At 40.7% G+C, this 13,417-nt stretch overlaps 1 protein-coding gene across 4 annotated transcripts in view; it reads left to right on the top strand.

Moving 5' to 3' along the window:
* pcnx1 (pecanex 1) overlaps positions 1-13,417 on the top strand; it is a 45,614-nt gene that overhangs the window by 17,629 nt on the left and 14,568 nt on the right. For 2 of the 4 annotated variants that reach the window (XM_078277961.1, XM_078277963.1), the window contains 12 exons: positions 1,220-1,313; positions 4,075-4,132; positions 4,789-5,006; positions 5,744-5,897; positions 6,132-6,164; positions 8,056-8,227; positions 9,475-9,585; positions 9,790-9,881; positions 10,616-10,725; positions 12,313-12,418; positions 12,926-13,018; positions 13,200-13,350. In XM_078277961.1, the coding sequence (XP_078134087.1) occupies positions 1,220-1,313; positions 4,075-4,132; positions 4,789-5,006; positions 5,744-5,897; positions 6,132-6,164; positions 8,056-8,227; positions 9,475-9,585; positions 9,790-9,881; positions 10,616-10,725; positions 12,313-12,418; positions 12,926-13,018; positions 13,200-13,350 (1,392 nt within the window). Of the gene's footprint in view, positions 1-1,219; positions 1,314-4,074; positions 4,133-4,773; positions 5,007-5,743; positions 5,898-6,131; positions 6,165-8,055; positions 8,228-9,474; positions 9,586-9,789; positions 9,882-10,615; positions 10,726-12,312; positions 12,419-12,925; positions 13,019-13,199; positions 13,351-13,417 lie in introns of all 4 variants that reach the window. The other 2 variants (XM_078277960.1, XM_078277962.1) reach the window with 1 other exon arrangement.

Genomic DNA, 13,417 nt, shown 5'->3' with positions numbered 1-13,417 from the left:
TCCTACTTATAATTTGACCCAGAGCAGATGGCTATTATGGGAAACCTGGTGGTCTGAGTATACGTGCTTCTTATCTTCCCGAGTATTAATAATTCTCACTTAACTGCATAGGATTTCACTACTTTGACAGTATCTGAGTTGTTATGGACCCTGATGTCAGACATGGGTTTACTGAACACCTGTGCACAGTCGCTTTCAAGCGTCTTAAGAAAAGCTGTAGTTCTCTGAGGACTTTTTGAGGAAAAAAATGCATTGCACAAATTGAACTCGGGTCATGTTCTTATCAGACATCCTTGAATAAATATACTTTAATCCTGAAGTACATTTCAAAGCTCATAGGAATTCCTGAAAGGTAATTTATTTTATTTGCACGTTCATCTTTAGTTATAAAAAGGGAATATGCCTTCATTTTTGTCATTGGCAAACTGGAGGACATGAGTGTTTTGAGACTACGGATGGATCTTTTATTTTTATTCTTGTCATATTTTTTTTGGATTCACTGGACAATCCCTTTGGGTCATACTTTCTGTCTTTCTCTTGGCTTATTTATGTATCGACAACTCCCCACCTCGTTCCAGCTGAGCCTTCTTTTTCTCATTTCCCCCAAGCATTTTTAATAACCAAACTAAGGTGCAGCGTTACCATGGCAACTTTTTATTTTTTAATATTCCTCCTGGACTGTTAGAAACAATTCAGTATTTCAGCAATCTATTTAAGATTTTTCTTGCAATACCCATACACACAATAGTTTGGAAATGAAAAAAATAATATTGAAAAATTGTAAGTTGTATTCAAACAGAAGGTTGTTAAATGATGTCTGTTTGGGACTGTGTGTGTAGGATTTGTGGACATACTTGAAATAAGTCTTTCTGTTCAGGTTTTGTGACGTATTCTAGTTGTTGAGCTTCATGGCTACTACGTTTTATATCCTGATTTTATAAATTGCAATAAAGCTTCACTGAAGCAACAGGTGTACAATGGGAACAAGCTAACTGCTGTTGAAGGAAATCACAGACTCTTGCTCATCGCCTCTTCAGGAGGAAACCCATTCACTCAGTGATCCCATTAGCTGAGTTGAACACAATAATATTACCAAAGTTATCTAATTGCCTGCATGTAGTTTAATGAAATTATTCCCGCAGACAAAGTCACTCACTTTGCTTGTGATTTCCATGGACTGACTTTGCTTCTCTATCTTGTTGTCGTTGTTGTTCTCCAGGAAAGATCACGCCCTCCTTGTATGAGGCTGGCGGCTGTGACATGTCCCTGGTCAATTTTGAACCTGCAACCAGACGAGCCTCCAATAACATATGGTTAGTGTCAAACTGATATTTAATCACATTTGTTAAGTGGGATTTCAGATGATGGCCTCGTTTTTATTTTTTTTATTTTCTCACAATGTCTCTGTAAAACGAACTTAATCTAACGTCCGTATTGTTCTTGACTGGGAGCAGATCATTTAATTTACTGATGCATGTCATTTTGTGTCCTGGTCAGTTATACCTAGTTGTTGCAGAAGCATACCTGAGGGCTATTTCACAAAACCAGGATAAGGGATTAAGCCGGGATTTCCCAGTTACCCTGGCTCAATTTAGCCTTGACTCAGTTTCGCAAAAGCAGAGGCACCGAAGTTACCATGGAGATGTATTCCGTACAGCTAGCCTGCTCCTGACCAGGCTAAAAGCCAGGATGTATTAATCCTGGAGCCTTTTTTGTTCACTCTGCAGTGGTTTTACCCTATTGTTATCAGCCTGCATTAAAATACAACAGGTGCATATTGCTGTTCAGTTAAGTCCTGTTATTATTTAAAGTTGTGACCATTCTTTTTTATAACTATTCATGTGACACTGTTACTGTTATATTGCTGTATGAAAACGGCTATTCATATTGTTGTTAGAAGTTTGGTGAATGTATTACGGCAAAGAAAAGACTGATACAGTTGCCAAATGTGTTTTTTTAAATGAAGTCTGGTATATAATATATAAAGTGCTGTACATGTGTTTCTATAGTGGACCAATGCACCTTAAATTATTTTAGTTGATTCATTTCTTTTTTGTATTCTTTAACAATAAAGGATTCAATAAATTGGCATTCTTGGCACACAATTTGTGTTGTCCAGTAAACTGGGAGTATAATTTGGGAGGATTGTACAATTATAAAAACCTTTCCTAATCGTACAATCCTCCTTAATGATCGTCTTAGTTCACTGAACCAATAACTATATAGTGAGAGGCTACTGTACATTCATGTAACAACAGAGAGAGGACACCTCAATGGTTTTTTACCTTACATTTTGCTGGGGGGGAAATAACTGATGAATATCACTCTGTTCCATTCATGTTTACAGTGTGCATTATATTTATCACTTAATTATCTTTATAGTTTCTAGATTTTAGAGTCAAATTTCTTCAGTGTCTTTCTTTTCTATGTCCATATATACGAGGGAGCAAAGCATATGATATGTAGAGAAGGAAACTCGGCCTCTGTTATTTAAAAAAAAAAAGCGTGGCAGATAATAGCGGACCGACTGAAAAAAAAAAATATATATACATTTATGAACTACTGCTCTTAACTGAAACCATTCAATGAGTCACTTGTCATTTGCAAAAATGAACAGTTGTACACTTTTTTTATTATCATTAAAAGCGAGCAGTGGAAGTTAATGACTTAGGACATTTATATTTTAGCCCATGAGAGAGAGGGAGAAACAAGATATTTACACATCATATTCTAGTGATGTAGAAAATGGATCTTCATGGTAAATTTCCTGAGGAAAATTATCTTCTGCTTACTTTTAAGGCAAAGAATACAACGGTTAATTTGTGCAAATGATTAGTAGCCTAATCCTTGAATGGTATGATTATGACGGTTTCAATTCAGAGCAGTGGTCAGTTAATGTATATTTTTAGGCTACTTACGCATGCATTCATCAGAGCGGCCGTGTTTTTCTTTTTTTTCTTTTTTTAAATTTTTTTTTTTACAAATAATGTGTTTCACATTATCATACTTCCACAAGAAGCTGCTGCTCACTCTGTGTAAAGTATGAACAATGCGTATTCTCCATTTTAGCATCAATAAATCTGTGATCGACCTCGCGGTCTGTTAAGGAAAGCCGTGAACGCGCATCTATCCGAAATACTTCAGCCAGCCTGAGGCCTCCTCAGCCTGGCTTGGCTTTCGTGAAACGCACCAAACCAGGTCTCCAGTTCTCCTGGATTTATAAATTCTGCTTTTGTGAAACAGCCCCCAGGTAATGAATATAGTAGAGCAGGGTTCTCCCTGTCTTTTTAAGGCACCCGAGCCGTTACGGTCACCACCTAAGCCAAATGAACGTGACTAAATGATGTAATGATTGTAGTTGGACTTCTTTAGCAAGTTTTGTCTTGCTTTTTGAGTGTTATTTATTTATTATCTGCTCTAGCTTTTCCAACGTTTTAGACACAGATATGGTAATAATAACGGTCCAAAACGATGTGAAAAGAGACACAAAACTACCACAAAGGGACACAAACCGACAACAAAGAGACGCCACAAAGAGACACAATATGTATGGGGAAATTGCATTTTTTATTGATTTATTTTTACTTTTTTATTGAAAATCTTTCTTGAGGAAGTACACCCATTCCGATTTTAAATTTGACCTTTTACAAATTGCAAAACAATTCTTGTCATTTGCAGATTTGGAGACCATAGTACATGCTTAAATAATGCTTGGTCAACACATTTTCAATGTGCTCAAAAACAATCAACTGACCATACTTTACCTGAGTTTATCTGAATGAACACCAATTCTTTTTTTCTTTCATCACATTTTGTCCAGTAATCAACCTGGATCTTTTTCTGGAGTTTGGTGTTGCATATCTTGCAATTCTTGGTGCAGTCACTTCTCCTCTGGCTGCATTGGTGTGTGACATGGCTTTGAAAAAAACCAAACCATAACCGTACAAAAGCAAAGCACATAGCCTATTGGCTATTTAGTTTGAGGTCACCAGAAAATAAATCACGATTTAATACAGTAAGTGCAGCAGATGCTTTTCTCTCATCAGTGTGCTCATTTTATCTAATGCCCTGCAGGGACACTGACTCCCACCTCTCCAGTTCTACCTCAGTTCGCTTCTACCCTCATGACCTGGTGAGTAGCCAACGTGTGTGTGTGTGTGTGTGTGTGTGTGTGTCTTGTGTGTTGTATGTGTTTTCTTTCTCCTCTGTGTGTCTGTTTTGCACATTTCTGCATATTATTTTTGGCAATCATGATTGTCAGTTTGAACAGTTTTCTTGCTGTGTTGGCTGTTGCTCCCCTCTCCCTTTTCTTGCCCTTTCTTGTTACCTCAGAGCAGAGACGAATCATATTACACCAATTTTAAAATCGCTACACTAGCTACCAGTTGGCTCCTGAACCAATTTAGAAAATTCTCTATTGGTTTTCAAAACCCTTTACAGCCTCTATTATATGACGAAGAAAGGTGTTTTTGATCATCCGTTGCTGGCTTTTTAACAATTTTTGAAACAAGAATCCAGATGGCTGGGCGTGGGTGGGTGGTGGTAGTACAGTCTTTATCCTGTGTAACAGCCAAAATCAAACACCCTTAGTGGTTATTTTGGAAAAAACCAAAAACATTTCACAACATTTTATCGACTCTTAACTAACTCTTAGTATTCACTATCTTTTTTTATTCACTTTTTTATAAATCTGTTTACTGCTCTTATTTAAAATGCCATTTGTGAAATACTTTGAGTTGTGTCATCGGTCAAAAATGACTGACCGTGAGACAGATCTCCCTCCCTCAGATCCGTCTGAACCGTCTGCTGACGATGGACCCAGAGCTGCTGGAGCAGCAGGATGGAGATCTGAGCCCAGAGCTCCAGGATGCGCCGCTGGGACAAGAGGACCCCGCAGCCACCGCTGCTGCCGGCAAAGCCAGGCAGTACTACCGCTTGTGGCTTCTGCCCTTCCTGTGGGTCGGCCTGCACTTTGACCGGCTCACCCTGTTGGCACTATTTGACAGGTGAGACAGCCCAGACATTTGTCATTAGTTTGAGCTAAATATTTCCTTAGCATAAGGCAGCTTTATGCTTAGGTGCCACCGAGTGACACAGGGAGTTTGTCAAACTTCATTGCCCATGAATTATGTGTTGCGATTATGTTGCGATATATATTATATACTGTATAAGTTCCACTTTCCGACTGATAAAAAGCAAGAGAAACAGAGGTACCCCTAGACTCCTAGAGCAACCAATTCCAAACAGATTAACCAACCCTACTTTAAACTCACAAAGTTGTACAGGTTTCTTTAATGTCTCATTTCTCTGCAGGCTGTTCAATGTAAAGGTGAATCGGATACTCTTTTATATTTACCTCAGTCTAAGCTTTATAAACTTGGAGTGTATCAACAGAAATCACTCTTGGGATTGTACAGACCTTCTTTATGTGAAATTTTGGACATTATCTGTATCAATTTGAAGCCTTGTCTCGCCTGTGGCTCATTGACAATGCAGCTGTAAGGCTCCTCACAGTCTGGCACCAAAGAGAAAAAACCATATCTACTAGTGAAACAAAGCTAGTTTAGATCTTAAACCTCTTCAGCCCCTATTCCGGCTTCAAGCCCCTCCAAATTACAGACCAGTCACTCTATGCTCCCAGTTAAAGTGTCATTGAGCATGTTTTGTTGTTGTCCCACTGGAACAGTTTGCCCACAAACTGTCGGATGCACTCGTAAGCTGAAATTTCTCCATTGCGTTCCAGGAACCGTGAGGTTTTAGAGAACGTGCTGGCCGTACTGCTGGCTGTCCTGGTGGCCTTCCTGGGTTCAGTGATGCTGGTCCACGGCTTCTTCACTGACATATGGGTCTTTCAGTTCTGCCTCGTCATTGCAAGTTGTCAGTATTCCTTACTGAAGGTGAATACTTGAGTTTACAGCACAGCATTGCTAGACTTGACCTGAAAAAGTGAAACAGGGAACCACTGTTACAAAAGAAGCAATTGATGCTCAAAAATGATTGAATGCTTTATACTTACTCTGAACTATTTCTAATAAATTAGCAACACATGTTTGCTAGAAGTTGGTCAAGACATTGAGTGTAAAATAGTCAACATTATTGGAGAATTCACCTATGTCTTTGTGTATTGGCAGAGTGTTCAGCCAGACTCCTCTTCCCCTCGACATGTAAGTATAACACTCTTTAACACTCTTCTTGAATTTGCTCTGTGTGATGATCATTGAATTCCTGGTTAGCCCACACAGTGAACAACCAAAGGTCAGGAGTGCAAAAAAAAAAATAGCACTTACTGTAGACAACAGAAAATAAAATGGCCTTTACACTTTAACGTCAGACTGACGGTAGACAAATAATCAATTTCCTTCCATCTATAATATGACCTGTAGTTATTATTCAGTATTTATTTTTTTTTCTTCTGTTTGTGTTGTGGTTCTAGAAAATGATGTTGCATTTCCCCCCGCGAGTCTGTGTGTTCCTCCCTCCCTTTGCGTCAGTAGCCTGCGTCTTTTATTTAGCAGCTCCTCAGCTATCGGCACAAGCTTTAAATAGCCGGCCAGAGTTTAGACCACAGCTCACTCTCTCACTCTGTGTCTGTGTCTCCCTTTTCTGTCCCTCTCTTTCCTCCTCTGCCCCTCGTGTCGTCCCCTTTTCCTTCCCCTCATCTCACCTCTAGGACTTCTTTCCTTCCGTTTCCACGACATCGTTGACACATTTTAAGCAAACCGGGTCTAGTTTATCTGGCTGCTGGTGCGTGAACTGTCAGGACTCCCTTCAGTGAGAAAGCAGGACAGCTCGTAGCCTCTTGGGTTGACACCTGCACACTGACACACAGACGTACAATCTCCCTCTCTTGTGAAACCTCACACTCAGTGCTATTTCTGTTTATACCTTTGTCACTGTACCCGAGGCTCATGCGACACTGACACCACAGACTGACTTCTTTCTTGTGAGAATGATTATTTTATTGAGCTTTTTTGTCAGTGAGGGTTATTCGTTGCATACTTTTATCCACAGTGTATCATGGGGGCATACATTTTTAGTGTTGTAAGGGCATGGTGGGAATTGACCCAATTTTGGCAGTTTCATGCGCCAAAAATAACAGGAGAGCCACTTGTATTTAGGGCTGCACGATATGAGGAACATATCTCATTGCGATTATTTAGACTGATATTGTGATTGCGATATGATTCATGATATTGGAGGGAATGATCATTTTTGTGTCATTATTCTCTATTATTTTTTTTAAGATTATTTTTTTGGGCATTCCCGCCTTTAATGGACAAGACAGCTAGGTGAGAAAGGGGAGAGAGAGAAGGGGGAAGACATGCTGGAAATCATCACAGGTCAGATTCGAACCCTGGACCTCTGCGTCGAGGCACACACCTCTCAGTATATGTGCGCCTGCTCTACCAACTGAGCCAACCCGGCCGCTCATTATTCTCATTTGCATTGAAAAATATTAAAATAATAATAAAAAATAAAAAAAATGAATATGATTATAGTGTGATTTATGCAAGGATCAGATATTTTCTCTTTAGTCTGTAGGATAGGATTTTTAGACCGGGACGTCTCTGTAGCACCACAATACTTCATTCAGAATGGTTTGACACATATTTTGCCTTTTTTTTTAAAAAGATTATTTTTTTGGGCATTTCCACCTTTAATGGATAGGACAGCTAGGTGAGAAAGAGGAGAGAGAGGGGCAAGACATGCAGGAAATTGTCACAGGTCGGATTCGAACCCTGGACCTCTGCGTCGAGGCATAAACCTCTAATTATATGTGCGCCTGCTCTACACACTGATCCAACCCGGCCACACATATTTTTGCCTTTAACAAATATTGCCCCCGCCCCCTGCAATTTGGATATTGCACTAGTCCATATTGCGATTTGGATACTGTACTATACTGTACTTGAATAAATGTTATTTGCAGTTCGGTATTTTACCCTTTTCTTTCTTATTTAAAATGTACAAGGCTGCATGTTCTGAATATTGAGCTGCACCGGACCAGCTCTTTGGAAATGAACCATTTGTATCATCATAACCATGTCCCTGCAGGGCCATAATCGCATCATAGCATACAGCCGGCCTGTCTACTTCTGCCTGTGCTGTGGCCTCATTTGGCTGCTCCACTGCGGCAGCCTGAGGACCACTTCATCCCGCTTCACCCTCTATGGAGTCGCACTCACCAGTTCCCTGGTCCTCGCCTCTGCCAGGGACCTTGTCATCGGTAAGTGCACAGCCCTGTGGCATTAACATGCACAGGGATAATATTGTTTTTTCAAAACAAAGTGCCTAAGAGAAAATTCAAACGTGCCTAACAATAAAACAACAGAAATGATCAGGGAAATACCCAGAAATTAAAAGGGCCACAAAAGAGAAAGATCACTTAATGCAAAAATAAATGCTACTTTATAAAAAAACAAAAAAAAACAGGTTGAGATTGCTGGTAGAGGTTTAGGTACATATGGGTACAAAAGCTGTACGTATGCATGTACAATGTATGCTAGAAGTAAAACCTTTCAAATAAATTCTAAAAATCAACAGAAAGCCAATGCAAAATGGCTGAAATGGTAGAGATGGGGTCTTTCTTATGTGTTCCTGTTAGGACTAGGAAGCAGGTTTTGCCACTCAGGCAGCGAGAAATACAATAGTCAGTTCTGGAAAAGATGAACGCATGAATACCTTTGTCCAAGTCAGAAAATGATGAAAAAATGAAGAAATTTTTTTCTTCTTTTAAACAATATAAAGTAGCTGGAGTACCTTACTAACATGGCCATCAAGATTATAATCAAAGAAGCTCCTATATGTCTGGAATCGGCAATTTATGCAGCGAAAGGCTGATTATGCATTGAATTATGCGATCGCATAATCGCATTTTTCTGGAGGGACTGGTTTTACGTCACCGCTGAGAAAGGACAACAGCAGCGTTCAGCAGCGTTCAGCAGCGTTCAGCAGCGTTCAGCTTTGGAGACAGAGAGGACTGCTGCAACAGGTGAAGGCATGGCTGAAAACCCGAAGACGCGTCCACGAAATGTTTCAGTCAGTGATTGCACTGCTAAGAAACCACCTACACGTTCACCAGAAGGACTAGAATCCAAAAAAAGAAAGTGACAGATGGACCGACCCCATTTCAGTTGCATAAAAATTACAAGATAATTAAGTCTTCTGAGGAGTCCATCATGATTTTTAAATGCTCTGTGTCCTCCGTGATTTGACGGGATAAACTGCGTGGTTGGAGGGGTGGTGCGTGATCACCAAAGGCTTGTATCATGTGGACGCGCCCACACTGTTGTTGTCATTACTTAGAATTTCTCATTGGGGGGGGAAGACAGAAACTACGCACTATAGCTTTAAGATGAAAAATGTACAAACTAATCAGCGTTTTACTTTGTCACGCTTTCACCTTGTGTGTGTGTGTGTGTGTGTGTGTGTGTGTGTGTGTGTGTGTTTGTGTGTGTTTCTCCCTCCCTGCAGTCTTCACCCTGTGTTTTCCCATCATCTTCTTCGTGGGACTGCTCCCGCAAGTCAACACATTCGTCATGTACATCTTTGAGCAGCTGGACATTCATGTGTTCGGGGGCAATGGTGAGTGGCTTGTAGATGCACACAAAGTCTCTGCAGGGGTGACTTTGCCCTCTACAGAATGACACAACAGGCACTCACACATTCTTGCCTTTGCATATTATGACATAAGAGGCCAAAGTGCTGATTTGCATTCTGTCTGGCCTGGTTGCCTGTCGGGGGTTGCGTGGTGTTTATTGCTGACATCCTTCTCTGTGCTCTCTGCAGCCTCCACAAGCCTTCTGTCAGCGCTGTACAGCATCCTGCGCAGCATCGTCACCGTCGCTCTGCTTTATGGCTTCTGCTACGGAGCTCTGAAGGTGAGAGCACAGCCAACTGAGCATCTAGATCTAATCTAGATGCAATATAATCCGCTAGATATCATCGAACTGTAATCCAAAAAGAAATCTGGGGACGGAAATCCATTCTAAGTGTACTTTAAAACTATGTTCTCTACAGCTAGTAAAAAGTACTATATTTTAACCACCGCTTCAGTTTCAAATAACAAGACGTCCAGAAAAAAAATTTGAGGAGTTTTGAATTCAGTGATACGTAGTAAAAGTTTTTTTCTTTAACCAATCTTTTTGCTGTTTTGGAGTGTTACCAACATTTTTCAGCAGCTGCATCTTAAACCTGCGGTATCTGCTAACTACCAATATCTGAATTAATAAAAATGTCTGTATTGTGGATGTAAACAAAAGCTCAGCTATTCAAACTGATTAAAAATAAGAAGTATGAACGCCTGGGTAGCTCACCTGGTAGAGTGTGCACCCATATACAGAGGCTTGGTCCTTGATGCAGCGGCCGCAGGTTCGATTCCGACGTGCGGGCCTTTGCTGAAGGAACGTACAGCTGAAGCTGTGTGTGTGTGTATATGTATGTGTGTGTTTGTGTGTGTATATATATATATAGCTAAAAGTATTGGACAAATTAATATTTCAACCTAATGTTGGATTCCATATCTATTTCCTACATCCATTGTAGTTGGTAGAAAAATAGACGATGTATGTATTAAATATATTAATACCTGACCTTGTCATTATCTGTGTCTTAGGAGACCTGGGAGCCTCAGCACATCCCTGTGTTATTTTCTGTGTTCTGCGGCCTCTTGGTGGCAGTGTCTTACCACCTGAGCCGGCAAAGCGGCGACCCTTCTGTCCTAATGTAAGTTCACTGCCTCACACAACAAACCCCAATACTCCTAGATAGTATTTGAAGCATCTGAGTTGTGTTGAGTTCTCAAAGAAAGAAATATCAAAGTGACGTTGCAATATCTGCCTTAGTGTGTGCTTAAACATTCTAGCACTGATGGGTATTATGTGGTGAACTCACCCATCTGGCACATAAACAGGCAAACACTGTTCATCAAAAGAATTTTCCATTCCGTTTTTTTTTTTTTTTTTCCAACCTGGATTGGATTGTATTTTCCTATGTTTTTGTGTCTAAGTGATGAATGGAAACAACAATTTATGACATTGGTCCAGTATTAAGCAAGAGCGCTGCAGTCAGGAGTCAGCGAAACAAGCTACAATGTAAGTTAATAGGGCAGTGTTCAGCGACTGCGGTCTGTGGTGGACAACTTCTCTCTCTGGTGCAGGGATAACCACCTAACCCTGAACATCTCTAAAACCAAGGAGATGATCATAGATTTCAGGCGCTCCTCCACCAACTCCACCAACCCCCCTGCTCTTCAGGTAGATGACCAGACAATAGAGAGATCTTCAAGAAATGTCGTCAACACCTGTACTTTCTTCGGAAGCTACGACGACTGCAGGCCAACGAGTCAGTACTCCAATCCACCCTCACCTTCAGCATATTGGCATGGTTTGGTTCCCTGACATGAGTTGAACAAATGTCCCCTCAACAGAATCATAAAAATGAGCGGGAAGATCATTGGACAACCCCAGATCACTCTCACAACCACATCTGAGAAACAGGCCATCAGCAAAAGGAAACCCATCATATCGGACCCCACCCATAATCTCAATAACCAGTACCACCTGTTACCTTCAGGGAGGAGATTCCGTTCCCTTCCTCTACGATCCAAACGAGCCATGTCCACCTTTGTGCCAGCATCCATCAGACTGTTGAACAAACAAAAACGTTCACAAAAGTGCTCGTTTTGCCACTGACGGGCTCAGATTAATATTCTAAGTGTCCGACAACATTATGGAAAGGATTTCTAAGGAAGTCAACCTTTTTGTTAAAGAATAAGATCCTTTTTTTTTTTTTTTTTTAAACATAACATCTGCGAAATTGCGTTCACTAAACCCACCAGACTCCATGTAAATAAACAGTAATTTTAGCTCGCTAAAAGTATTGTATTTTTTAATGGAGTCTGGTGGGTTTTAGCGGTAGTGATCTCAGAGCTGTTTCTGGTTAAACAGAAAGGTCTTAAAGAGGTTTTTAAAAGGTCGATCTCTGTAGAATAATAATCTGAGCCTGTCAGTGGCAAAAACAGCACTTTTAATTAGTCTAACTGACGATGCACATTCGCCCTAAAGGGTGATACATTGCACCTCGGTCTGTGGCTGCCGGGTCACAGCGTTCTCGTTTAATACTGGGCCACTTTCAAGGATTGTTGTTCCAATCAGTCACTTACACACAAAAACATTGGAAAATAGGGTCCAGGTTGAAAACCCTAAATAACCCTTTTAACAGTGAGTGGTTATACATTCCCTCTGAGATAAATCACCCTCAGGAGATTCATGGTATGTGAACCAGCTGATAGTTTTGCTTTTTGCTTTACAGCTCACTGATACAGTCCAAGATTGTGCCCAATATAAAAGACAAGAACCCGGAGGACCCTCTGTCAGAAGTACAGGACCCTCTACCTGAGAAGCTCAGGGCCTCAGTGGTGAGTTGGCCTTCTTTGTTTATCTAATCAAAGCCAGGATTGGACAATTGTACTGGAACTGGGATTGTCGTTGGAAAATCTAATAAGTATACACAAGGTTCAACGTTAATGGTTCTTTTTACTTGCCCAGTCAAGCAACTGGGTCAGAAATTTACTTGCCCAAATTCAATTTTTTCTTTATCATTTTTCCAGTTCGCATACATCTCTTTTTAGGGGCAAATGCGAGTGAAATACTCGCGCTGTAATGCTAATGTATAGCAGTTTCCACAGCATTTCAACTGAAAGGTTGCTCCGCCAATCTGTTATGATCCGATGTGTTTAATTCTTTTTTTCACCACTCACCACGCAAGTGAGTTGCTAGATTTACTAGCCCGACGTGGCATTTTACTTGCCCCGGGCAATCAGGCAGTCCTTATTGTTGAGCCCTAATACAATTACATTAGTTAAAGCTGCTGTGATCTTTTTTTTTTCTAATCCCATCCCCATTGTGTGTTATTGAATGCACAGAATGAGCGTCTGCAGTCTGACCTGATCGTCTGTGTGGTCATTGCAGTCCTTTACTTCGCCATCCATGTCAGCACAGTCTTTATTGCACTGCAGGTACAGTCAATATGTTCTTATTAATGAAACGCTGACAAGTAAAGATCAAATGTGACGTCTGGCACTTTGGGAAACAAAGAAACGACAAAATGATTTCACAAATGGTTGGCTGGTCTTATGCGTGCAGACAGATGCTCATTATGCATAATGATTCATTTCTACTGTCTCTGTACTCCCCCAGCCTTTCCTCAGTTATGTCCTGTATGCACTGTTGGGAACGGTGGGGTTGCTCACTCACTACCTGCTGCCTCAAGTTCGCAAGCAGCTGCCCTGGTACTGCTTCTCTCACCCTCTGCTCAAAACTAAGGAGTACTATCAGTTTGAAGTCAGGGGTAAGTATGCTGGATCACATATAACAACCAACCAAAGCAGCTTTAAGTATCACTTGTGTGTGTGTGT

This window comes from Sander vitreus, chromosome 20, assembly GCF_031162955.1.
Source record: "Sander vitreus isolate 19-12246 chromosome 20, sanVit1, whole genome shotgun sequence".
NCBI lineage: Eukaryota > Metazoa > Chordata > Actinopteri > Perciformes > Percidae > Sander > Sander vitreus.
Note: the sequence above shows the minus strand (reverse complement) of the source record. Positions and strands in the feature narration are given on the sequence as shown.